The sequence below is a fragment of the Drosophila simulans genome, chromosome 3R, assembly GCF_016746395.2.
Source record: "Drosophila simulans strain w501 chromosome 3R, Prin_Dsim_3.1, whole genome shotgun sequence".
Lineage (NCBI taxonomy): Eukaryota > Metazoa > Arthropoda > Insecta > Diptera > Drosophilidae > Drosophila > Drosophila simulans.
The window spans coordinates 4,267,231-4,291,233 of record NC_052523.2 but is presented as its reverse complement, the minus strand read 5'-3'; the positions used below and the strand labels follow the sequence as shown (position 1 = coordinate 4,291,233).

The following is a 24,003-nucleotide window of genomic DNA, read 5'->3' as shown; positions in this document are numbered from 1 at the left end:
TACGCCAAAGTGGCCAAGGATAAAGCCCGCAAAGCCAGAGTCCATCAGCCAGCCAACAACAACAGACAGCGCGACGATGATAAGCAAGTTTGAAATTTTCGTTAGCCGGGTATTGATTTTGATTTAACGCCACCTGCCCCAAACTCCTCCCTTTTCTGCCCCACTCTCGCTGCGGTAAAAAGATACAAGATAAATAAAAAGGCCGGTCCGTAGATATGAATATGACTTGCTGTTGTTGCTCACTCAGCCGGGCAAGGTAAACAACATAACGTAAGATTTCCCAGCCGTGACTTTTACTGGCATTTCAGTGCCTTTGATTCCATCAGCCGGCAAATACATTATGCATAGGTATTAGACAATCCGCTCCTTTTCTTTTCGCTCAGACTTTTGAGCTTTTCAAGTCAAGCAAAACAGCTTTAAATTAAGGAAATTAGCTTCAGAACTTCGAGTTACTTTGATGGCGCACGTGAGGCGCAAAACAGTTGGCCAATTGTCTGAGTAAATAGTCGTAAATAATTCAGCCTTTTTTCCAACAAGCACGTGGCTTGAAGAAAGAAAGTCAGACTCAAGGATATTGCGGCAACAGCCCAGTGAGGAAGATCCACAGAATGGGGCAGAGGTAAAGAGTTGGCAAGACTTCTGGCTTTGTTTCTACAGTAGGCTTGCTTAATGCTGGATTTAAATGGCTGAAAAGGACTACAATCGCTGGCAAAAATATGTAAACATTTCTTTTTGAAAATTAATACTTATTGTTAAAAAGCGTGCCTATTTATTTAAAATTATTTGTAGTTCAATAATGCAATTTCACCTGTGGATAAAACCTTTGTTCTTTCAAATCTCTAATTGTAAAGAGATATATCTACATACGTATTCAAAATTAAAAAAAAACTAAAATTATGATTATCTGGGAAATTAATATTGCAATAACAAATTACACCAATTAAATAAACTATACATCTGAAACAAACATTTTCAAGAAAGTAAACAAATACCATTTCATAACTAAAACATCTTTTCATAAGGAGACCCCATTTCGAGACCCCTGTTCCTAGTCGCTTGCCCCGCACTGTACTCCAACTGCTGAGGCTCTTTCTATTGTCTTATTGTCGCCGCCTTCAGGGCTGGCAGCACGCTAACCAAAACGCTGCCATCAAGCCCTGCACTAAGCCGCTTTGTTTAGCGTTCGCTTATTGTTTTGCGGTTTGACATGTGTAAACCCTACACACTGGCAACACACCAGGCCCCATGTGAGAGAGTTCATGGGGCCACGCCCCTCTCCACACGGGAGCACTTGAATGTTGCTTGTCTGTCACAATCAGGCAAATGTGTTTTGCCCAGCTCCCGACTGCTATAAATCACAAATAAGAAATGCCTTCGCTTAAAGCATAAATTGCAGTTGGACAGACGAATTGGCGAAACGGCTGCCGAAACTCGAGCGGTGGGTTCATCGGGAGAGCTGGATAAAAATACAATGGGGTTGGCAAAGGCCAAAGTTGGGCGGAAGGGTCAGCGCAGCGATGCGTATAATTAACATCAAATGGCCAGCAACCCGGGAACTGGAACATTGTTCATACGACGCGGTGTACCGGCGGCCAGGGACGAGCCTTGGACGCTACAAAGTGACACCAAGCCATAAAGAACTTAATTGAAGCTTTTCTCGGGCTTCGCGGAGTTTTGGGGCTTGCCTTTCATTAGCTTTTCCATCATTTTGATTCTTTTATTCGCGAAACCTGGCCGCCGGGCAACTATGGCAACGTTTAATTAAAATTCGACGACGGTCCGCTCGGACCTTCCATTTCTTTTTTTTGTGCCGCTGAGAGTCGCAAGTCGATACAATTCTATTTCATTTCGGGCGATGTGGACAGCGTCGGATTACATTTTAATAATGCACTTAAATGGTGATTGAAATGGGCGCCCGCTAAGCCGGCGAAGCAATCTGCAAATGGGGACCACCCTGACCCCTGACCTATGCAGCAGCGACGCTAAAATATTTTACCGACTTCTTGAACTGCGCCTCTGACCTTTGGCAGTGGTGTAGCTCGCCGAGGTACTTGAAACATAAACTCTCGACACACGCAACTCGCATATAAAGCGTCCGCCACACCCGCAGCTGCTTGCCCCTTTGCATGCAACTTCCGCTCCAGAAACTTTGGCGAGGACGCTCCGGTGCACCAGCAACATGGTTGGTCCCGTGACAAAGCCGCAGGACGGCTGACACACGCAGAAAAGCTGCAGCCCTTCTGCTGTGAAATGGTTTTTGATATAAGTTTAAGACTCACAGAAATAATTACTGACATATTCATTCACTGTGTTATGCTACACCACTGTTGCACACCATGACTACACCTGTGTTGCAGAAACGAATTCTCTTAGGTCTATGAAACTAATACCAATTTGTATTAGTGTACAGTACGACTAGATCTTTGAACTTACCAGGTTGTTGGTGCACTTGGTGGACATGCGGCGCTGGAAGAGGCGCGCCGGCTCAGTTTCGATTTCCGACTCCGACTCGGACTCGTCGCCATCGTGGCTGATGGAGATGATCGGAATGATGGGCACCGGGGAGATGCTACCGGAACTACAGGCACTGCTTCTTCCGCTGCTCGGACTGCTCCTGCGGGAGCCGCGAGGGCTTCGCTGCACGTGGAGGGTGTCCAGTTTTAAGTGGGCCATTGTCGGGATGCGGGACTTCTTTGCATATCCGGGACACAATCGGACTGTCACGTTGCAAGGACACGCAGCACTCAGCGGCGAACAAAGCGAGGGATTCCAGCGTTGAGTAGCCGACGTGTAGCCGCAGGTGGCTGTCCCATTTGCAGCTCGCCCTTATGCTTATGTAAAAGGACTCCCTAGTCCCCGCTCTGGACACACCCCCTGACAAAGGCAAATGGCCTTACACCCTTACGGTTTTTGGGAAAAAGGACTCCCATTTCTAGTCCTTTGTCATTTGAAAGCGGTCAGAGTTCCTTTATTCAGATTACAATAATTGCACGAGCGTTCGAAAAGCTTACATTCAACATCAATTTAATAAATTTAGCAAAAATACTTGCACAACAACACACATGTGTACACCGTTCTATTTAATTATATATATATTTGATTAGGTTACACTAACTAATTTGCAATGGGAAAAAGTACACCACATCCAGAGTATCTAAGTGTCTAGCAAAAATTGCCGAATACCGTGCACTTACAGTTCACATTTAAATTCACATTCAAGATTACACTAACGATAATTGAAATTGCGTTTTTGTCCTTAATTATCCGCCACTTCCTGCTTCCTCCCGTCGTAACTCTATATGTAAAAAAATTCTACACTAGCTCGCCGCCTCGAGTTATTGTTTCAGTACTTCGTGTCTATTTTTATGTCCTGCTCGGGCTCCACAGCTCCTTCTGCTCCCCGCCGAAGTTTGCTCGGAACTGAGACTGGAACCGAATCTGAATCTGAGTCTCACTCAGAATGCGAACTGCCGGAGCCGCGCGGCGAACTGAACGAGACCGCAACCCTCACTGTTCGCTGTCGGTGCCGTGGCCCAAAGCGGAGTGGGTGGCACAGGGTTGCCAGGTGGCGGATGGCAATGCTGAGGTTTTTAAAGCTATTTTAAGTCAAGGAAAGGGATTAAACTTTCAATGGTGTATAGATGTTATTATTATAGGTCAGGGAAGGAAACAGTAAATTAAGTTAAATGAAAAAACTTTTAGTTGTTTTTGTAAGCTATTTTTAGTAGCGGAAGGGAACAGTAAAATAAGCAATCAAGTGACTAATATTTTAATTGATTTAAAAAGCTATTTTAAGTCAGGAAAGGGAACAAGTAAGTAATCAAAGGAAATGTATTCATCATGAAAGTTTTCTAGTTTTAATTCTTTTGTTAGAGCTATGATTTAACAAAATCTCTTTAGAATTTAGTTATTAATTTAAAATTGTAATACAAATTAAATTACGTTTTCACATATATTTTGTTATTTGCAGCTTATCTATTTGAGGTTTATTTTTTCTTGTTTTGTGTAGACTTTCGACAGCGCAGGCAACCCTATCCAACTGAGCTGGCACGCAACGAAAGTAAGAAATATTCATTATCCTTGCATTTTCCGCGAGCGAGCCGCAGAGAGAGATTCACAGAGAGAGAAAGAGAGCTAAGCAGAAACGCTCTGTGCGGGAAAAGCCGAAAAGGGACGAAATAGAACGAGCAAAACAAAACGCCGAGACGAAGGATAAGACAAAGCGCAGACCAGGACAAAGTAAACAGGAAAGGCAAAAACGAACCGTGGAAGGAAGCGAACGACTGACAGAGCGATGGCTACAATTACAAAGGAGTGAAAAGGCAAATTTGTAGAGCGGGCGGAAAATGTGGGTGGTGGCAAGGCTGGGTTGGCTGGAAGGCGTGTGCTTTTCCGGCCTTGCGCTTTGGCTTTCACTATTTGTTGTCTGCTGTCACTGCCGCTTGGCTTTCGGTTCCTGCTCCTCCCTGAACGCCACATCCATCCCACCATCTATCCCACATTTCCCGGCGGGCATTACTCTTTGCGCTCGACTGCACTCGCCTATTTATTTTATTAAATTTTCACGTGCCCACATACACACCCACACACTCGTACACTCACCTGCAGTGGGCATTTCGAGGAGCCAAGGACATCCAATTAGGCGGCTGCGAGCCGTGCTTTTAATGCATTTTAAATGCGATTGAGGCCAAGCTGAGTGAACTAACGCTTTCACTTAAATCCAATTTGGCAACGATCTGTTAACCACATAAGCTCCCCTGACGGTAAATTAATTTATTTTTTTCCCGTTGAAAATGGACGGCACACTTTTAATTATTTGCTATGATGATAAATTGGAAATCGCCAGAGCACAAAAAATGATTTATTTTTTTTTTTTACAGATAGAGCTTAAGTTATCCATTTAATGCCTGTTTGAAATTAAAAAAAAAAAAAACGCCATCAATTAATTTTTCCAAAATGGTACTTTTTAAATTAACAATATTACCTGAAGTACCGTTTTTAAAAAATTTTATTTGACAAGTAATTTTATTTGACATAGGATTTAGCAGTAAGGGTACGCTGGTCATAAAAATTAATTTTTTACACAGAAGGATTTTGAGCAGAATCACATCCTTAAATAGTTTTGTATCAATTTTCCTCACACGAATCATAAACCCAGTCCTGCCTTTCAGCTTGAACGTTTCCAACTCTTGTGCCCTGGAAGAAATAAATTTATAAAATTAAATATAACAACCTTTTTTGCGTATAAATAGAAAAAAATAACAAAACAGTGGGCGTTAAAATGGGAATTTCAATGTTATAAATGATATAATCACGAAGTTTATACGGACGGACAGAAAGGCGGACAGATAAATCCACTCGGCTAGTAATCCTTATCGGGAATACTTATACTTTATAATATGGTCGGAAACTTCACCTCCTATATTACATATTTTTTGATTGAAAAAGTGTATATATTTTACGAAATGTATAGCTAGAAAAAATATATGAATTAATGATAAGTGAGATTAAAGACAAATGGCGATATATAAATAAATTAATAGGTTCTACAAGTATATAAAAATTTGCTTATGGCTTATCCTGTGTAATAATTATAATTGGACATACCCTGGGCATTTCAAGACACCGCCGGAATCGCACCCGTGTCCTACCGGCCTTCTCGCCGCTTAGCATTCCGAATTCGAAAAGACTTGGTGTAAGAATATAGCCTCCCCAGTTGTGCGGCATGGGGATCTCTTCTGGTTGCTTTCCAAGCCAGGTGTTCAAGCGCTCTCCGATCCGCGCAAAGAACCCGGATCGGGATTGCCACTCGGCCGCAGCGTATCGTGGTCCATGGGTGATGCTCATCTGGACGTGGCGTGGAAATCGTCGGAACTGGTCTCGAACCTGCTCCTCCGTTAGCTGGTGAGCAGATCCAGCTATGCGGACACTGCGCATGAGCGGCGCCCAGTTGAAGTGCAGCGACACGTGAGGATTGGCGCTAATCTCGCCCGCCTGCCGACTACCCAGGGTTGTGAAGAAGGTGATTCCATTGGAATTTACCTCCTCGATGCTGGTCAGGCGGGTCACAGGCTCACCGGACTTGTCCACCGTGGCCATGCAGGCCAGTCGAGGCCGCACCTGAGGCGCCTCCTTCTGGGCTGCCATCAACCAGTTCTGGAAGATTACGTGGGGCTCCTCGTACACCCGCTGCTCCTCGCTGCCTACATAGCTCACCTGGTGGGAAGCATGGCTCATGTGCTGCGCAAAGCGACTTAGTGATCCTGCTGACCAAAGCGTAGACCACAGCTTTTGTACCAAAACAGTCGACATAGTAATTTTTAATATGCTCTACAATTTAAAACGCACTTCAAGGAAACGGATAAAAAATGCTTAGGCTGCTTTGTCCAAATTTTGGAAGGGTTATATGCCATATTTAAAGATGTACATATACTAGCATACTTGCACATTTAAAAAGGAATTTCACTTACACCTTATTACAAAATTTAAAGGCAATCTGCAATTTGTATTTAATAGTTAAGCTTGTACATATGTATATAGTTGTTTATAGTGACTTTACACATTCCTCTATTATATTGCGCATAACAACTAGATTTGGAAGACATTTTCAATGCATCTGTAGCTGAACTCCAGATCCCAGTGCCTAAGGAGCCAGCCGTTCGTACACCCATCCATCCTCTCCCTTGTGAACCAGCTTGCCGTCGACTTCGGATTCCACTCCACCACCTCGTCTAAAGCGGATGCGATCGTGGAGCCGATCGGTCTGACCCTGCCAGAACTCAATGAGGTCGGGACGCACCAAGTAGCCGCCCCAGTTGGGCAGCGGCACCTCGCCATCGGGACCCAGTTCAAGCTTGATTGCCGCCTCCACGTCGTCCAAGTAGCTGCGCGACGGAATCCGCTGGCTTTGCGGACTGGCAGCGGCTCCGATTTGGCTGGCCCTAGGTCGCTGGTGGAAGTACTTGAGGGAGTCCTCCGCCGAGATCTTCTCAGCCACGCCCTCGATGCGGACACTTCGCCGCAAAGGGAGCCAGTAGAAGGATATGGCTACATTGGGATTGGACTTGATGTCTTCCGCCTTGCGGCTACCGTAGTTCGTGAAGAAGGTGAATCCCTCGGCGGTGGCTTCTTTCACCAGCACATAGCGATTGGAAGGCCTACCCTCCGCACTCACGGTGGCCAGAGCGGCGGCATTAGGTTCCAAAATCTCCGGCGTTTTCAGGGCCAACTCCAGCCAGTCTCGGAATACACAGAAGGGGTTCTTCACCTTGATGTTATCCTCCAGGAAGGCGTCCTTGCGCTCACAGTACTTTAGACGAAGTGCTAGTTTCACAGAGTTACAAGCAGGCCATTTATTAGAACATATTATTGGTTATTGGAGTTACTTACCCGAAAGTGGCACCTCCGAGGCACCTTGGCTCATCCTGCGAATTGTTTGCAGCAACTTCACTGTGTTTGTGGGGTTTACCTGCTGATTATTGCCGATTTCACAAATAAGATTTACACGTACTTATTCAAGGTCAGATATGAGCTTATCTGCGGCACCTGAGCACCAAAACAATAACAAAACCGGCGAGAGAATTTATTGCAAAATGCAAGACTTGTTTGCGCTTAGTGTAGCCAGTCCCTCTTTGTGTGATTAACACCGCTTTTTAGCGGTATTTTTTGGGAATGCAGACACGGTCACTCCCTGCGTTAGCAGCAAAGTTAATAGAATGTTATCTGGAAGCTGGTTAACAGAGCTAGAGGGCGCTAGTGTGTATATTTTTTGTTTTAGCGCCAGGTGTCGCCACGTTGCATTTTATAAAATCCTCAATAGGTGGCGATGTACTATTTTGTTGCTAGATGGCGCCACTGGGGAAATAGTAATTTGACAATAGATGGCGTGCTTGGGAATATTTTTTTTATCGATAGGTGTCGCCCTAGAGATTACCATTTTGTCTATAGGCTTCGCTACTATTATATTTACCTTTTGAATCTTAAAGCGATTTAATCAAATTTAAAGCGAAAATTTAATCAATGTGCTTGAATTGAGTTTCGTGTGTCTTGCAATTTTAAAATAGTTAAACTATTTGTACAACGCCAAGCTGAAGAAAATACTATTCGCATCGATGCCTTGTCAACCCTGGCATTGCGAAAAATGTGTACAAAAACAAACAGCGGCAGCACGTGTGCGTGACTCTCAGCTCGGCGGCTTTCTCAGGGGGTTGTTGTTTTGGTGAGCCGCAGGTCCTGTCGGATCTCCCGAGCGTCCCGAGTACGTATATCCTTCGCTCGGCTCTGGGCTTGGACCCTAGCGACATGATGACATGCGGATAGAGTAAATCCAACACGAACGGCTGCTGGACGTGTTTGCTGTGAGCTGCGAGCGAGTTAAATCGAATCGAAACAAACCGAAACGCCAAAAAAGGAGCTCAAGCCAGGAATCGTTGCGACAGGCGGACGAGCGGACAGACAGACTGACAATCAGGGGGCCACATGAAAACACCAAATATAATTAATATGCCACGGCTGTGTTAATGCTGCGAATAGTTCCCATAAGTGATTGCCCCGTCGGTTGAGTGCGTGCAGAGAAAAGTAGGTTACGGCGGAAGGAATTTTGAGGTCGGACGGTCGGTGGCTCGTGGAAAGCGTTCACGAATTTTCCGTGTGCATGTGTGTAGGCCGCTGGGTGCCGAGAAAATGCAGTGCGAGTGCCACAAAGGCGACAAAGGCAAAGTGCAAATGGCTTGATGACATATAGCAAATGAACGAACCAGCCCATTTCCCAATTTCTTCAATTCATACTCTCCAGCCAGCAAGGGAAAAGTGATATTTATACATCTGTGGTCTGATTTTTGCACAGGCCACAGTAACAAGCCCACACACACACACAAACACACCACTAACAAAGACGGACGGACTGTCAGACGGACGGGCGGGGGTAACAAGCGGACGCACAAACACAAACGACAACTATATAGCAATATATGCCCATTGAGTGCCTTATATCATTTGATAATAATCCACAAGGTGTCTACTATGCCGGACAGGAGCTATCCGGCGTTGTTGATCTCAGCGTCGACGCCACGAAGCGCATTAAAGGTGAGCCCCTAACGTATACTACGAAAACGGTGCCCATGACTCACGGGGCGTATGAGTGATGCGGTCACTTGGCATTTCGGTGCGGTGTGGCGACTCGGTGCATTTAAATGCACGAAGGCCACCAGCTAATGGCAATATTAAAATGTATCTCCCCCCGGACGCCGATTTGAACGTGCTACACTATTAATCGTTGCTCCTGGCGCCCTGCCCCCAAAAATATGTGGCTGTTGTGACTGTCACTGTGGAATATCCTGCAGTTGTTGTGCTGCTCTTGGCATGCCGCCATTTTCAGTTATCCATGAACTCGTTAAAGGCGTGGTTATTTGTTAGTTTTCCTTTTTGTGGAAAAGTCGTTTACACTCAGACTTTTTTGACCTTAGTCTAATTTGGAATATTTTATATTCATTTTGAACTATCACTTAAATAAATAGGCATCAAAAACTTCATAATATACTACTTATAGGCAAAGGCCATACCTATTTATTATATAATTATAATAAATATAATTATAATTTAATCACGTTTTTTTTTTACATTTTCGTTTTGTTACCTCCAAATTTTGTGACAAAAAAGATTCATTTATAATTTTAGATTATTCACACTTTAAGTAGGCCGCCTGTAACTGCGATGAGTCGCTGCTCAGCGGTCTCCACTTGCAATTCAATTTGGCAATCCTTATTCACAGCGGGTGGGGAATCCTTGCAGGCATCCACGTCACCGTCAGCGGCTATGCCAAGATACGCTGGATAAAAAAGGGATATCCGCGCGACAGCGAGCGCGCCATGTGCCGTGCCTACCGATCGTATCTGTCCTCGCGGTCCTACGTCCTCGGATCCTGCGCGAACAACTCGAGCATCGACTGGCCGGCCGGCGAGTACTCGTACACCTTCCACGTGATTCTGCCCGACAATCTGCCCACGTCCTTCGACGGCAAGTATGGCCAGATCCACTACGAGATCATAACGACGATCGAACGGGCCGCTCGCCATCCGAAGGTCTTTAAGCTGCCATTTACCGTGATACAACCGCTGGACCTGAACGCAGATGCTATTTACAGGGTATGTATTTATTCGACGTAGTAGGTAGCTATAATTTTTAGTTAGCTCATCATTTTAACATAAAAAGGTTTCTATGTAGGCTGTAATGAACTTAAGAAACTAGTTAGTCACAGTGGTTTATGCTCATAGGGTTTTCCTTACTATCCTGATTTGTCGAGAGTATAACTAATCCATTGGTTTTCCCAGGTTCCTCTGGAGATCCTCGATCGGAAACGCTTTTGGAGCTTCTGCTGCCCCACAGGCCCGCTGACGGTGAAGTTCTCGACGCCGTACTGCGGATATGCGCCCGGCCAGAAGATTCACTTCGTGCTGTACATCAACAACGAGTCCTCGATCGACATAACCGAGTGCGAGGTCAAGCTGAAGCAGGAGGTGAGCTACGAGTCGCACGATCCGCAGCATGAATACCGCTACGACAAGCACCTGATTGCCCGGAAGCAGTTCGGAAACGTGCTGAGATGGTCGAGGAAGGTGTACCGGGGGTATCTCGACCTGCCCTCGATACCGCCCACTTCGGTGAAGCCCACGTGCCCCATTAGCGTTAACTATTCGATTAAGATCATCGTGAACCCCACGGAGTTTCACTGGAAACTTAAGCTGAAGATTCCGCTGACCATCGGCAGTATTCCGATCATGGATGGTCCGGAGGCCCTGCTGCGATTCAATCGCCAGCAGCAACAGCACCAAGTAGTTAGTCAAAATTTACAAATGTCGACGCAGCAGCGTCAAAGGGATCGGGATCGTGATCGTGATATGAATCTGGATCGGGAAAGAGATAGAGATCGAGATCGGGACCGGATAAGTGCCTCAGTTCAGCAGCGACGTATCAGCAGCATCAACAACAACAACAACAATCATGGACGCCTTGTGGGCGGACTACTGCCGACCAATAGCAATATGAATATGATAGTGAATGTCAGTCCCACGCCCACAAGCTCCACGCCCTCATCAACGCCAACAACTGCCGCCCTCAGGCCAACGGCCATGCCATCGATTTTGGTGACCAGTGATAGCGATAATCCGCCGGACTATATACCCATGAGTAAGAATTATTCAGTTTGCCCCTTCCAAATGGAACCATTGAATGCTCAGAAACTTTCGTATTTAAATACATTAATATAGTACTGTATTTATGTACATATATTGCTGTGCAATGAAATAGGCTCTATTAAAACTCGTTTCTTTCAGTGCCGCCCTCGTATGAAGACGCCATGGCTCTGAGTGAGAAGTTCAGCGATGACACTGAGTTCTTGACCAACGTTAGCATGAGCAGCATTTTGTCCGCTCAGGCTGATGTTACCACAAGTGAGCCCTTTAAGCCGCGTTATCCGGTCTATTACGATTATGAGACACCGACCATACCGCCCGGTAGTGATGATTCTAATGAATCCGACACATAAAACCCCCATCAAAACCAAAAACCAACAATTGTTTACCAAAAAAGCGAAAGCTACAAATGAAAAATGATCCAATCAATTGAATGGCTGAGTGGCTTTTTCTGTGTTCTTTTTTATTCCTTTACTTAATAGTAGTTAGAGCATTTTCATAAATGTACTTTAATATGTTCAAGTAATGAGATTGAATGCACAGAGATACAATTCATTCTTTGTCCGCCTAAAACCAAAGAAACTCAATTTAAACATTTAGATTTGTACTTGTCTGATAGAAGGAATTTTAAAATCCAAAGAAAAAAACTGCTGAATTGTAATGTTTAATGTTTGATCCGAGTGTCTGTTAAGCCTATCTCATTTAAGTCGAATCTCATTACTTAGTTGTCCATATCATTTTAATGAATTACACTTTATTCCTATTATATAAAATTGTGTATCTAAAATAATTGCACGTTTTATTGCATTACCCTATTATATATATAAGTATACAAGAAATTTTTACCAACTTAAATTAATAAAAATTGTTTTATTATTATTAATATATATATTTTATCCATTACCTTCCATAAAAACATATATTTGTTTTTTATTATATTCACTTACTATACATAAATTATGAAATATATTTGAAACTAAAACGATGAACATGTATGCGCCTGATCCAAAATCATTATTAATATTAAATTATATCGAGCCATTTGCAGATTCTTTATTATGGCGTCTTTTAATGTTTAAGTCAAATACATTTATCGAATACCAATTAAGAACGTTTTATAGATTTTCAAAGCTTATCTTAACTTTTTCTACTTTCCTAATATGCATTTCTCTGTTAATTAGACGTAAGCCGAGCAGAAATATTTTCAAAATGTGCTTAACTTGTAAATTTATTCTCTTGTTACCGCCCCGAAACATGCTACATTTTGTACCGTCCATTCACGACCCCCACCACCTTTTCCTTCGAAACCCGAAAACCGTAGAGACGCTCTACGATGAGTCCAGTTCCCGGCTGCGTCTCACACTCAGCTGCCAGGACTCGGCGGCACCGGAAACGGATGAGGAGGTGGCCCCGAACGCCAGAGGAGGTGAATCCCTTTCCTGCGAAAAGAAATGAGACGTCCTGGGACTAAGCGGATACGGAATGAGCTGCATCAAATGTAAACCAATAAGCCAATAAGCGATAACACTTACATATTTAATCGAAATCAAAATACTATAGAATGGAAAATGAAATCCAATGTGCTAACATGTAGTAGAACTTAAGTCTGGGCGGAATTTAAATTGGAGATGGCAAATCGATCAATTTTTTATAGAACCAAAGCAGAATGGAATATATTTTGGAGAAGAAAGCTATCTAGGCCAACATGAATTTGATTTATTTAACTATTTTATCAACCCTTTCTTCTATAAATCCTATATTTACATTTAAATTTTCTTTCTTCTTATTCTCGTTTTACCCGTTTTAACTAACCTTATACAATTATTTTTTAAGTATTGCTAATTGTAACTTGATACAGTGGTCGCTGGCTAAGTATATGTGAACAATGTAGTAAGAAGTTAAATGAAATCATTTAGCCCGTAATTTTAACAAAATCTGCACAATTTTACCAAACGGAGAGGGGAAATTAAGCGCGTAACTAACATTTTCCAATATTGAATATTGTATTTATAAGTCTATGAGAAATTTACAAGCAAAGATTAGCCAAATTGTTTTTAGTTTTTTATCATTTAAAATCATCACATCATCATAATCTTTAGGTGTCTACAAGAGATATTGTCCAACTAATTATATATACAAGTGTCTTTTGCTCTAGTTTCTATACAAATTAGATTGTGTTGTCTCACTATATACTTTGTACTTCCTCTTATTTAAGCGCCAGTCTAACCAACAATCATATAAGTCTATTTCTAAGTCTTAACTGTCTTCAATTCGATTTAATCCGATTCAATAAAGCAAAACTAAATATATTACGAATACCCCAAATACTGTAGTCACATTTACATCCTGTACACGATATAATCAGTGAAAAATCTGAGTCGGCTTAGCTGGACCATAAAGCTAAATTTATATTTTTATCGCTGCGGCCAAAACAGACTTCGGGCCAAATTAGCAGTAAAACAGCAGCCATTTCTCATTCAGACGACTCGTGTGGAAACAGTTTTTCAGACATCCAACGGCTTCGGCTGAAACCTCAAGTTGTCACAGTCACTTGTTTGCCGTCCGTTGGCGAGGTCGCAACTAGAGTCTCAGTCGCGTGAATACGAACTTTAGAAAACCACACTTATATAGAAAAAACCACTGAAAATGCCAATAAATTGTGAATTTAACTTATCGCGTGCCGCTGCCATTTATTACAACGGCGAGCAAATTTCGGGATCACTCACTGTGACAGTCGCGGGGAAAAAAAGTTTCAAATTAGAGGGTAAGATGCCATTAGGCAAATGAGTTGGTTTAGTGATTAGATAGGGGACAGTGCTGCAAATAGATGGGCAATCTGATATGCTGATCGTGTTGTTGTTCCCCGTTCGGCAGGCGTGAGTATCACTCTTCATGGCGTCTCGACGGTCCACTGGCGGGAGTCACTTCGAGGTCCGCCGGAAATCGAACACAATGATAGCACCGGAAACCTGGAGTGCCCCAAAGTGGATTTCAACGGCAGCAAGGTGCACATAAATCAAACGAAAAAGTTAAGCGAAGTACTTCAACTGGAGCCTGGTACTTTCCGATTGGGTGACTTCAATTTTCAGCTCCCTGAAAATCTGCCAGCCACCTGTAGCCTTCCTTTCGGCAATGTGGAGTATGTGCTCAAGGTTGTTCTCGAAAGAAGGGGAACGCATAACAAATGCTTTCAGCAGCGATTGGTGATACGAAAGTGTGTGGAATTCGGCGATCTCAAGCCACAATATATGGAGACTGCGAACATGGGCCTTACACTGCCTCGAAGTGTTTTTGTTCCGGGTCAAAGTGTAAGCTATGAAATCTGTTCCAAAGATGGAGTCCAGGACTTCCGTATCCGCTTGTGCAAAAGAATCAGCTACACTAGTCAGCAACCAAGTGTCAAAACCAAGGCAGTGACACAAGTGTTGTCCGAGAGTTCGGAACTTAATGGCAATCTTCGCCTGCCTCTGACAGCCCCCATTATGAGTCACTCAGATCAGCTGGACCCCATACAAATCAGTTATTACATTGAGACATTCAACTTCTTGAATGCCCCAATCAAAGTACCCATTTTCGTTGCCACTGTTGCACCCCCCGTGAATTCCCATACGGAATCGTCGCGACTTTGCTTCGTTAATATGGGTAAGTTCATACGCTGCCCCTTAATAGGGCCACAAGTAATTAACTATTGTCTCTTTTAGCTCTTAGCCAGAGCGAGCTGCTGAGGCCAATTAATCAATTTCTGGCCAACAGCTGTTCCCGGGAAATCGACGCCTTGGCGCTGAGCAAACATTGTGAACGCATCAAGTTGCTCAAAGGCCCGAAGAGAAAAAAGTCGTACGTGCATTTAGCTTTGCAATACTTTTATAAGAAAGTACTAACCTGACACACGTGCTGCGTCTGGAATTTCAGTGCCAAGCTATTGAGAATTGTAAGAATTCACAATAATTGAACTTGAAATGCGATAAAGGAAAGTAAGCCAAGCAAACAACTGGATTCGATTATCGACTATTACCGACTATTACACAAAAAGAACTTTTTATTTTTATTATTCCCAATAAACTTGAGTTACGTATAGTACTAGCTAAAAATATATTTATAAATATGCAAATATTTCAGTTTTTCTCTGTAAACTTGCCATTTTAAGCAGTCTTTTTTCCCCCCAGGCATCTGGCTCGCTCTCATTATCGCAATTATGCATGCCAGATTAATGGAGTGAGTGCCCAAATAATTTCGAGGTCCTAATTGTGCCACGTTATGCGGCAACAAAGTGGCCAAGGGTTACACAGCCAACAAAGTGCTTGTTGTGACGCACTGCTCGGTTTTGTTGACATTCTTTCGGCCGTTGTATCGGCGGTTGATATATGGTAATAACTAAAATGTACACCAGTATATGGTGGATATTGGCTCCTGACCTCGCCAGCATCCGCCCCCTTGGCGTTAGTCCACCATTTCAGCCGCCACATGAGCGAGTGTGCGAGTGTGTGTTGGCCGCAGCGAAACAAAGGAAACCGAAAGGACCCACGGCCAAAAGCTGCTCCATTTCCGAACGGTTCGCGCTGAAATATTAGACCAGAAGCAGACAGTAGACGGCTACACAGACGCAAGGCGCCAGCTTATTGATTCGCCCGCCCCCGAGACTCCGCTCCCCGGAAAGCGAAAGCCCGATGGCGTCGGATGCTGACAAAGAACTCGCCGTTCGGAACTCAGTGCGCGTCTGGCTGTGTGGAAGTTGGGTTGCGGTTGTTCGGTGCTCCGTCTCCAGAAGCCCAGCCACGGATATAGTAGTGATGAACTGGCAGTGAAGATACGGTCAACTCGAGCCGGAAGCAAGTGCTGCAGCCATGCCCACCACCTGTGTCTTTCAGCTGGATCGCCTGAATCCGGTCTACAACAGTGGGGAGTACATCAGTGGTCGCATTTTGCTGCGTACGGACAAGGTGAAGCGAGTCAATGGTGGGTTCAAAGTACTCCTAAGTTCCTATCCCACCGGGAAGACTACAATTTCCCAAATCCCCAGCCGTATATGTGACTCTGGAGGGCGAGGCCAAGGTTCAGTGGTCGATGAGCGGCAAGAGCGAGACGGCCAACTACTCGGGCCATCAGCAATATTTACACTCACGCACCAATGTGTTCGATAACACCCTCTTCCGGGCCGGGGTCCACGTATACGTCCTCACCCTCAGGATTCCGCCGGACTGCCCGAGTACCTGCAAGGGTCCCTACGGCTACATAGCCTACACCATCTCGCTGACCATCGACAAGCCCTGGGGCTTCGACGAGGTGTTCCGGAAGCCCATCATCGTGGTGCAGACACTGGATCTCAACTACAATGCAGAGTTTTCAGTAAGTACTTCTACTTTGGTGTAATTATAGGTGACTTTTGGTTTAATGAAACAATTATTAATTTCCAATCTATTTTTGAATACAATGCCATTCTTTATTATAAATAGTTTAAAATATGTTTCAATCACAGTCCAATCATTTAATAATATTATCCTTAAACTAGCTACCTGTCAAGGACGAGAACCTGAAGTATCTCTGCCATTGGCCCTGCATTTCGGGCCCCATCTGCTCCACCTTGACCTTGCCCGCCTCCGGATTCACACCGCTTCAGGAGGTACCCTTCCGGTTGGAGGTGGACAACCAGTCGCCACACTACGACATCATCGGCGTGGAGGTGTCCATCAAGCAGCACTTCGTCTTCCTGTCGCGAAAGCCCGTGAAGCGGAACTTCTACTCCAAGACGCTGGTCAAGGAGCTGATCTCGGACCGCACTCTGCGCCTGTCCAAGCGGCAGTACGAGTCCAGCATCTGTGTGCCCATGGACACGCCCCGATCCACCCTGAACCCCAACTACATCGTCTTTCTGCACTACACGCTGCAGGTGAAGCTGAAGACGGGCTACTTCCACTACGACACGGACCTCTCAGTGCCCATCATCGTGGGCACCATCTCCTTGCAACACCTCAGGGACTCGGTGCACACCCAGCAGCCTGTGCGGAGGACGCCCACGCCCGAGAGACAGCGGCTCATCGAGCGGGTCACTCCACGACCGCCAACAGTGGAGGAGGATTCCGCCGGAGAAGCAGATCCGGCCACGGATGAGCCGCACCGGGTAATCGAAGACGACGAGCCACCATCTTACGACAGTTGCCGTAAGTTTTGATTGCCCTTAATTGCAATTATTATGTGCATAACTTTAATCACCACCATCACATAAATTACGGGATTCATTAAAGTAGTATTAAAAAAATATTTAATATGTTATAAAATATAATTGGTTGCACGACACATTTTAACTAAGGATTATGTTTTCTACTTCTATAGTGTGATTCGTTAGCAGCTACTTAGAATAGACTTTAAAGGTACAATATAAGGTAGTTCATTTAATGCAACAATTGGAAGGAAAATCCTTCAAGTCCTTAACATTGTCATAAAACTTAATTAGCTTTTCAACACTTCCATTTGCAGTTCCGCCATCTTTCAGTTTTGCTACCCTGGCAGGCAGTCAGCAAACATTGGGGAGTAACGCCGCAGTTGTCCTGCAGCGGATTCACTTGCCCAAGTTTCCAGGATTTTCCACACTCATTGGGACAGCTCCTGCCCACGGAATGGAGGACTCCGGCCTTGACATGCATATGTACAGGTCGTACGGATCGCTTAACACGGATCACACTGGCCGGAGTCTGGACACTTTCGGATCCCTCTGTGGTCCACTGTCCGAACACGTCGAAGAGCAGGAGCAGGAGGCAGAAGAGAACCTGGATGTGACTGCCCAGGTGCATCGGCCGATTCAACGGGCAACGGTTTCGGAGGTCGAGGACGTCCTACAGGACGAGCACCTGTTCTAATGGAAAAGTGTCTTATATACGTATTGCCATCCCCAGTAACAAGTAACTTAAGTGTTCAAGACTAAGGCTTATACAGGATTTTTAGGCCGGGTCCTAGTACGTCGTCTAGTTTTAGTGAGCTTTCATTGCGCAAATTTGTACACTCGCGTACCATCCAAAATTGATCGAATCGAACTTATTGAGTGCCAAAATCTCCTTTTTCTAGTATACCTATAACCGCTTTTATACATCCGTCAAACATTTACGGTTTAAATATGTAATCGACTCGATATATTTACTAATTATTGTAAGTACCAATTAATGCGTTCTTAAGTGGACAATAAATAATTGCAGTATACAAACAATCAATTTGTGAATTGTATTTTGTGTTGCGTGGTGATGAAGTGTTATTTAAACGAGTTCTTGAAAGTTTAGCGAAATATTTACACGTTTAATATTAAAACGTTTGAATGTGAACCAAAATTATGAGTGTCGTGCCAAAATTAATGTATGTATTAAAATAAAAGGTCGATAATTTTGGCAATTTACAGAGAAATAGTACTCATCACTGGCCATGTGAGTCCTTGAATCCGTCATATACCCGAAGCTTTCGCACATATGTAGGCTACACCTGCCATCGGATGTAACGCATTTTAATTAAATTACAAATTGTTTGGTACGCGATAGCACTCCACACCCGGCACACTTGGCTGGCAGCGTCCTAGGCCAGATAAGATATAGCCCCGGTGATAATAGCCATTCACACCTAGTATATCCGATAAGGCCGTGTCGAGTCCCGTTCTTAATGGGCGGGCATGTTGTCAACAACTGCCAGACATCGGTTAGCAGTCGAGCCGTCAACAGAGTCCAGGGAGCTGAAAATGAGCCACCGCTGTGAGATCCAACTGGACAACCCTCGGGGGGCCTATCGGGCCGGCGAAACGGTCAATGGTCACGTCTATCTGACCCTTTCGGAGCGGGCCTTAATCAAAGGTAGGTTGGAGCGTGACTCATGGGCTACCCCGTGTAACATGGCCATCCAGTGGCGCTGATTCACCGATCAAATCTTGATTTGGTTTCTTTTATGGACTACCAAATTGCTGATAGTGCTTGTCGCAGTAAAATCAAATTGCTAATACCTTTCATTAAGCTTATCGGCAAACAGCCAAAATTGATTAGTAACTTTTCATAATTGGAACTTGAAAACTATTTGTGCATAATAATGTGGTATACATATAAATTATAATAATCCTTATAATAATCATTAATTCATTTGCCCAATGCTATTTTTTCAGCGATATGCTTGGAGGCCAATGGATATGCGAGCACCGCCTGGCAGGAGCCCCAAAAGCAGAAGAATCAAAAGAAGAACGAGCAGCCAGTGGTTGTTCAGAACTTGGACTTTGATTATCGCGTGGATTATTTTGCCAAAATCGATTATTTTGTGGGCTCGGAGGCCGCACAGCCACAGATAATGGAGGCGGGCACCTACAATTACGGTTTCCATGTGAAGCTGCCCAAGAACTGTCCGGGGAATTTTGAGGGGGCCCACGGACACATACGGTACACACTCCAAGTGCTCATCCACAGCAGTGCAGATCGTCCGCTGGAGGTGCTCCATGTACGCCAGTTGCAGATTTTCCCGCAGAACTCTCTCAGCCAGGAGACAAGGAGCTGTGAGATCCAGATCTATGAGCAGACTCCTCGCCTTAAATTCTGGATGAAGCCACTTCATCTGCAGCTCCAGATTCCCAGGCAGGGTTATTCGCCAGGAGCAGGTATATCTGTCCACTTGAAGCTGCACAACCCGGAGAAATTGCCACTTCGCGAGGCGGTGTATTCCCTCGTTCAGATCAGCACCTACGTTGCCCATCCGAAGAATAAGCCCAAGCGCATGGAGACCAAGGTGGAGCGACAAACTGTCCTAAGCAGTCGCCATGAGCTCCACAACCTCCCACGCGGAGAACTGCAGAACTTTCAGCATCTTCACATGCTGCAAGTGCCCCAAACTGCGGCCACATTGAGTGTGGCAGGATGTGCTTGCCTGCACCTCAACTACGAGGTGGAGGTGCTGGTCACGACTCAGCAGGAAAAACGGTTCATTGCGGCCCGTATGCCGGTCATCATTGGCAACGTGACGCCGCCCTGTCCTGGCAAGCTCCTAATGCAAGAACCCATTGAAGGCACTGCTCCGGAACCAACTCCTCCAGTCGAAACCGCATCAACATTGGTGCCGAATTTTAGCGTTTCCACCACATCTTTGGGTACGTTTTTTATCTCCGATTCATAGAATTTCCGTTTTAACTTTATCTTTCGCATTGTTCTCTAGCTTCGAATTTCCGGGAAGCTGAGTTCATGGTAGCCACCAATCTGAATAAGACCAACAAACACTACTTGTCCGGCGAACAGTTGGATTTTAGACCACGCTATGTCTACTACGAAATGGACCAGACTCAATCGGAGGAAGTGAAGTCCCATTGAATGCACGTCACTACTTTATTTTTTAAAATCGTCTAATTTATTTCATTCACTAGCAAAATTACACAAATATATATTATTCCATTATCACAAAAGCGTCGTATGTTCTTTGTTTCGGTGTATCTTTTAGGTTTTGACATTAGAACTGGTACTTTTACTTGGGTCAATTTTAATATAACTATACAGCTTTTTGAGATATAAGTACGTGGAAATTTCAAAATAAGGGTATGATTTATTTTAAAAATCAATATCATATGCCTAGAACGATCTTTTATTGCATTCCCTTTCAAGTAGTTATTTTTAAAATATTGTTACATTTAATAAAAGAAATTTCAATAAGTGTTGTTCCTATACTAAAAAAGTTTATTTAGCGGCGTTCTATATGTAATCGAGAATATTGGAGATGTGATTCGATATTGGTGATATAATTAAGAAGGATTGGCATAGAATATTATTTAGAAAGAGTTACAGAGAGCTCACATTGCAAAACAAATATAGTTGGAAAATTAAAAAACCTTAGTGCGAGTGGTTCGCTAAGAATATGGAATTAAAAATATATTTTCAGGGGAAATTTGTTCATTGATGACATTCTAAACTAGAAAATTTCATTGTTGTTGAGTTATTCAAAGGTACATAAGACTAAATAATTAATATTTTGTTATTGAAACTCTCAGCATTAAAGTATGCTTTAATCTGGCTTGTTAGATGCGTTTTTTAACAACGTTTTCTAAGAATATAAGTATTAATAGTTGTATTTGGTTGTAGAAGTTAAATATATTCCTGAGATTTAGTTTCTTAGCAGAAACACGATAAACGGCTAAACTATGTTTATAAGTAACATCCAAAGTAAAATCATTTGATGAGATTATGTCTTCTTTTTTTTAAGAGTTAGTGTTCCAACCGTAGGATGGTGTTGAGCGGTCAGTATTGTTTTGACCGACCAATGGGGCAGTGGGATCATGAGGTAGTGACAGAACGGGAACTGTTTGATTGGCAGCGAACTCTTCAGGGGGTTGAGGTGGAGCCGATGGCATGGCAAAGTTGGTGTACATGGGGTAACGGGGAATAAAGTCATCCGTGCGATTGTGCTCATCCTGATCGATGTCGATGAACCTTTCACCAAAGTTTGTGGCCTCCTCGAAGGTTGGTGGTTCTAAAAACATGAATAGTTTAAGAATTATACACTTGGAAAATTCAAATTACGAGTATGATATCGCTATATACTTACTGCACTTGTCATAACTGGGAGGCATCTGCGGCTGCTCCGGCCGGAGTGTCCGGTGTTTCCGGTATCCATTGTGCTGCACTTGCTGGATTCTCGGCACTTTGGATCAATGGTATGGTACCAATCACAATCGGCACCTCGAAGTCCGAGTCCACGTGGCAGTCGCCAGTGCTGATCGTGAGGATCACTTGGTAACTAACCGAAATGATGCCTTCGGAGCGGGAAGAGGGCGGTACTGCTGGAATAGCCAGGGTTCCTTCAATTTTTTTCTTCGAGAGCCTCAAAACACGCTCCTGTTGGCAACTTTTGTTCAGGCTGTGCTCCTTTTCGCGGGTTTTGTGGTGCGGCGTCTGAGCCTGGAATTTGTAGATCTGCTTTAGTTTTACTTCGATGCCATCCAGATCATAGCCACTCGACTGGTTGTCGATCTCCAGAGTAAAGCGTATCTTCTGACCAGGCGCATAACCACCAAAGGGTATTGTTAGCGTCGATAGAACCGGGCCTGAACTGCAGGGCCAACAGCAAAAGTGCTTGATGTCCTCTCGGACCAGAGGCATCTGCGAAAAAGCAATGTATTTGTATTAGTGCTAAGAATAACTAATATTAACTAATATTTCATTAAGTTAGAGATTACAAGTTATTTAACTTTTTCTTGTATGCATTTCTACAGGCCAGGATCGTAAAAAATAGCGTGCATTTTTTATTTAGTCCCCTAGATTTGGTTTGAATGAACACATCCCGTATTTGTTAAAAAACTTCGAAATTTATGTCCATAAGGCACGCAATGTATCTACACTTGAATGACTCATATAATTGTCCTAACATATTGGTCACAGGACAATTTAAAACTGCATTGATTTACTGCCGATTAATGCAATCTAAACTTTTGTGTCCCTAAGAAAACATCCCTTGGACTCACCAGCAATTGGGGGCTCATGTTGAGGTTGTAGGTCTGTATGACCGTCAGTGGCTGCTTGAAGACGTTGTTGAAGCGCCACTGGCGATCGATGACCACGGATACCTCGTAGAAGATTTTTCCGTACTGCGCCACCACTGAAGAGGGGCATTCCAGGGGCAGTGGAATGCAGAAGTTGTAGGTGTGCGTACCTGGCGGCAGATTCCCGGATCCAAAGACCGATGTCCGGGTGTACAAGTACTGCTGCTTGCCTCGGAAATACTCCGTGTAGTGCTCGGTCTTTCCACCTCTTGTCCTTGTTCGCCGCTCATCCCATCGCACCTTGGCCTCGCCCTCGAAAAGAATGTATACCTCTAATCAGAAAGAGAAAAGTAAGTATTATATTTTAATGATCGATACTATATAAATATAATTCTGTAGAATATCGGATACAAACCAATCTGACAACAAGTCTTTAAATTATGTACTTATGTGAAAGCCTTCTTTGGACTCCGAAGATGTAGCTATACTCGTAAGTCCGGAATGCGATTAAGCGAATCAAAAAAGGAACTGTTTGGAGCATTATGGGTGCATTTCAACCACTGTATCAAATACTTGTTGCGCTCTTTTCGCAGTTTTTTGATTGTATACATACCAATGTTATCTTCTTAAAAGCTTTCAAGTTTTTTTTTTAGAATTGACAATTTGAAAAGCGAAAAAATTGATCAATGAATTTGGAATTAGGGGACGAACTGAGCTCATCAGGTCATCCATAGCTGCATTTTAGGATACTTGGAATTAAACATTTGAGACAATTAAAGCCACATACAGCCATCTTATATAAGAAGCAGAACACTTTTCGCGCTACAACAAACTTGTTTGCTTGCTGCATTCTATAAAACCGGCTTGGTATTATCACAGAGTCAACAGAGATTACGTTTAAATGGAAAACATATCAGTCCGTTAGCTGTGTGACGATTCAAACTCACCGTTTACAGACTTTTCGGATGTTGTTGTCAGAATGGCCCTTCCATTGACCGTCTCTCCACTGTAGTAAATGGGTTCGCGGCGATCGAGCTCAAAAGAGCAGCTGGAAGGCATTTTGGAATCGCCTAGGAAACGCAATCTATTCTTTAATATGTGGGTGCTGGCACATATATTTAGAAGTTCCAGATATTATTCAGTGGCGACGCGCAACGTGAATTTATTCAGCACCAGACAAGCGTCGCACCCGAAGTGAGAAAGAATGAGAATAGCCGGTCTGCAACAGCTGGGTTCTCAGTGACATCATCAATTGGTGAGAGCTAAAGCTTTTCTGATAGAGAGTTTGGGGCGAGGAGCGAGCTTTTGGGGCTTCCGCTCACTGAAAACAATATTGAGGGG

The 24,003-nt window shown here is 43.9% G+C and overlaps 8 protein-coding genes across 19 annotated transcripts in view; 4 read left to right on the top strand and 4 right to left on the bottom strand.

Moving 5' to 3' along the window:
* The window catches only part of LOC6727134 (diacylglycerol kinase eta), a 39,259-nt gene extending 35,718 nt beyond the window's left edge, over positions 1-3,541 (bottom strand). For 8 of the 10 annotated variants that reach the window (XM_039295911.2, XM_016176268.3, XM_039295912.2 and 5 more), the window contains exon 1: positions 2,434-3,540. In XM_039295911.2, coding sequence (XP_039151845.1) covers positions 2,434-2,673 — 240 coding nt within the window. In that variant the 5' untranslated portion in view covers positions 2,674-3,540. Of the gene's footprint in view, positions 1-2,433 lie in introns of all 10 variants that reach the window. The other 2 variants (XM_016176272.3, XM_039295913.2) reach the window with 1 other exon arrangement.
* A 1,457-nt stretch (positions 3,542-4,998) lies between these two features.
* On the bottom strand, positions 4,999-6,409 carry LOC6727131 (pyridoxine/pyridoxamine 5'-phosphate oxidase). Its single transcript, XM_002102488.4, has 2 exons — positions 5,608-6,409; positions 4,999-5,196 (listed from the first exon to the last, which is right to left on the bottom strand). The coding sequence occupies exons 1-2, from the start codon at positions 6,310-6,312 to the stop codon at positions 5,128-5,130; spliced, it is 774 nt and encodes a 257-aa protein (XP_002102524.1). The 5' UTR covers positions 6,313-6,409; the 3' UTR covers positions 4,999-5,127.
* A 67-nt stretch (positions 6,410-6,476) lies between these two features.
* Positions 6,477-7,658, bottom strand: LOC6727130 (pyridoxine/pyridoxamine 5'-phosphate oxidase). Of its 2 annotated transcripts, XM_016176267.3 has the most exons (3): positions 7,511-7,658; positions 7,390-7,449; positions 6,477-7,323 (listed from the first exon to the last, which is right to left on the bottom strand). In XM_016176267.3, coding segments are annotated over exons 1-3 (741 nt in total). In that variant the 5' UTR covers positions 7,512-7,658; the 3' UTR covers positions 6,477-6,643. The 2 variants fall into 2 exon arrangements, with proteins under 2 accessions (XP_016033602.1, XP_002102523.2); XM_002102487.4 differs by having other exon boundaries at positions 7,390-7,652.
* A 635-nt stretch (positions 7,659-8,293) lies between these two features.
* LOC6727128 (arrestin domain-containing protein 17) lies at positions 8,294-13,514 on the top strand. Of its 2 annotated transcripts, none has more exons than XM_016175836.3 (5): positions 8,294-9,084; positions 9,790-10,142; positions 10,329-11,184; positions 11,331-11,447; positions 12,511-13,514. In XM_016175836.3, the coding sequence occupies exons 1-5, from the start codon at positions 8,970-8,972 to the stop codon at positions 12,642-12,644; spliced, it is 1,575 nt and encodes a 524-aa protein (XP_016033601.1). In that variant the 5' UTR covers positions 8,294-8,969; the 3' UTR covers positions 12,645-13,514. The 2 variants fall into 2 exon arrangements, with proteins under 2 accessions (XP_016033601.1, XP_016033600.1); XM_016175835.3 differs by having other exon boundaries at positions 11,331-11,510.
* A 74-nt stretch (positions 13,515-13,588) lies between these two features.
* Positions 13,589-15,158, top strand: LOC6727127. Its single transcript, XM_002102484.4, has 3 exons — positions 13,589-13,953; positions 14,064-14,831; positions 14,891-15,158. The coding sequence occupies exons 1-3, from the start codon at positions 13,836-13,838 to the stop codon at positions 15,073-15,075; spliced, it is 1,071 nt and encodes a 356-aa protein (XP_002102520.1). The 5' UTR covers positions 13,589-13,835; the 3' UTR covers positions 15,076-15,158.
* Positions 15,159-15,301: 143 nt separating this feature from the next.
* LOC6727126 (arrestin domain-containing protein 3) lies at positions 15,302-18,387 on the top strand. Its single transcript, XM_016175837.3, has 4 exons — positions 15,302-16,145; positions 16,210-16,535; positions 16,699-17,347; positions 17,664-18,387. Exons 1-4 carry the CDS (start codon positions 16,034-16,036, stop codon positions 18,041-18,043), a joined length of 1,467 nt encoding a protein of 488 aa, XP_016033599.1. The 5' UTR covers positions 15,302-16,033; the 3' UTR covers positions 18,044-18,387.
* A 440-nt stretch (positions 18,388-18,827) lies between these two features.
* On the top strand, positions 18,828-20,548 carry LOC6727125 (arrestin domain-containing protein 17). The gene is made up of 3 exons (XM_002102482.4): positions 18,828-19,015; positions 19,318-20,286; positions 20,352-20,548. The coding sequence occupies exons 1-3, from the start codon at positions 18,838-18,840 to the stop codon at positions 20,501-20,503; spliced, it is 1,299 nt and encodes a 432-aa protein (XP_002102518.2). The 5' UTR covers positions 18,828-18,837; the 3' UTR covers positions 20,504-20,548.
* A 292-nt stretch (positions 20,549-20,840) lies between these two features.
* Positions 20,841-23,886, bottom strand: LOC6727123 (arrestin domain-containing protein 3). Its single transcript, XM_016176266.3, is given in 5 exon segments — positions 20,841-21,653; positions 21,729-21,751; positions 21,753-22,282; positions 22,645-22,994; positions 23,610-23,886. Coding segments are annotated over 5 exon segments (1,287 nt in total). The 5' UTR covers positions 23,722-23,886; the 3' UTR covers positions 20,841-21,381.
* Between the last annotated feature and the right edge of the window lie 117 nt (positions 23,887-24,003).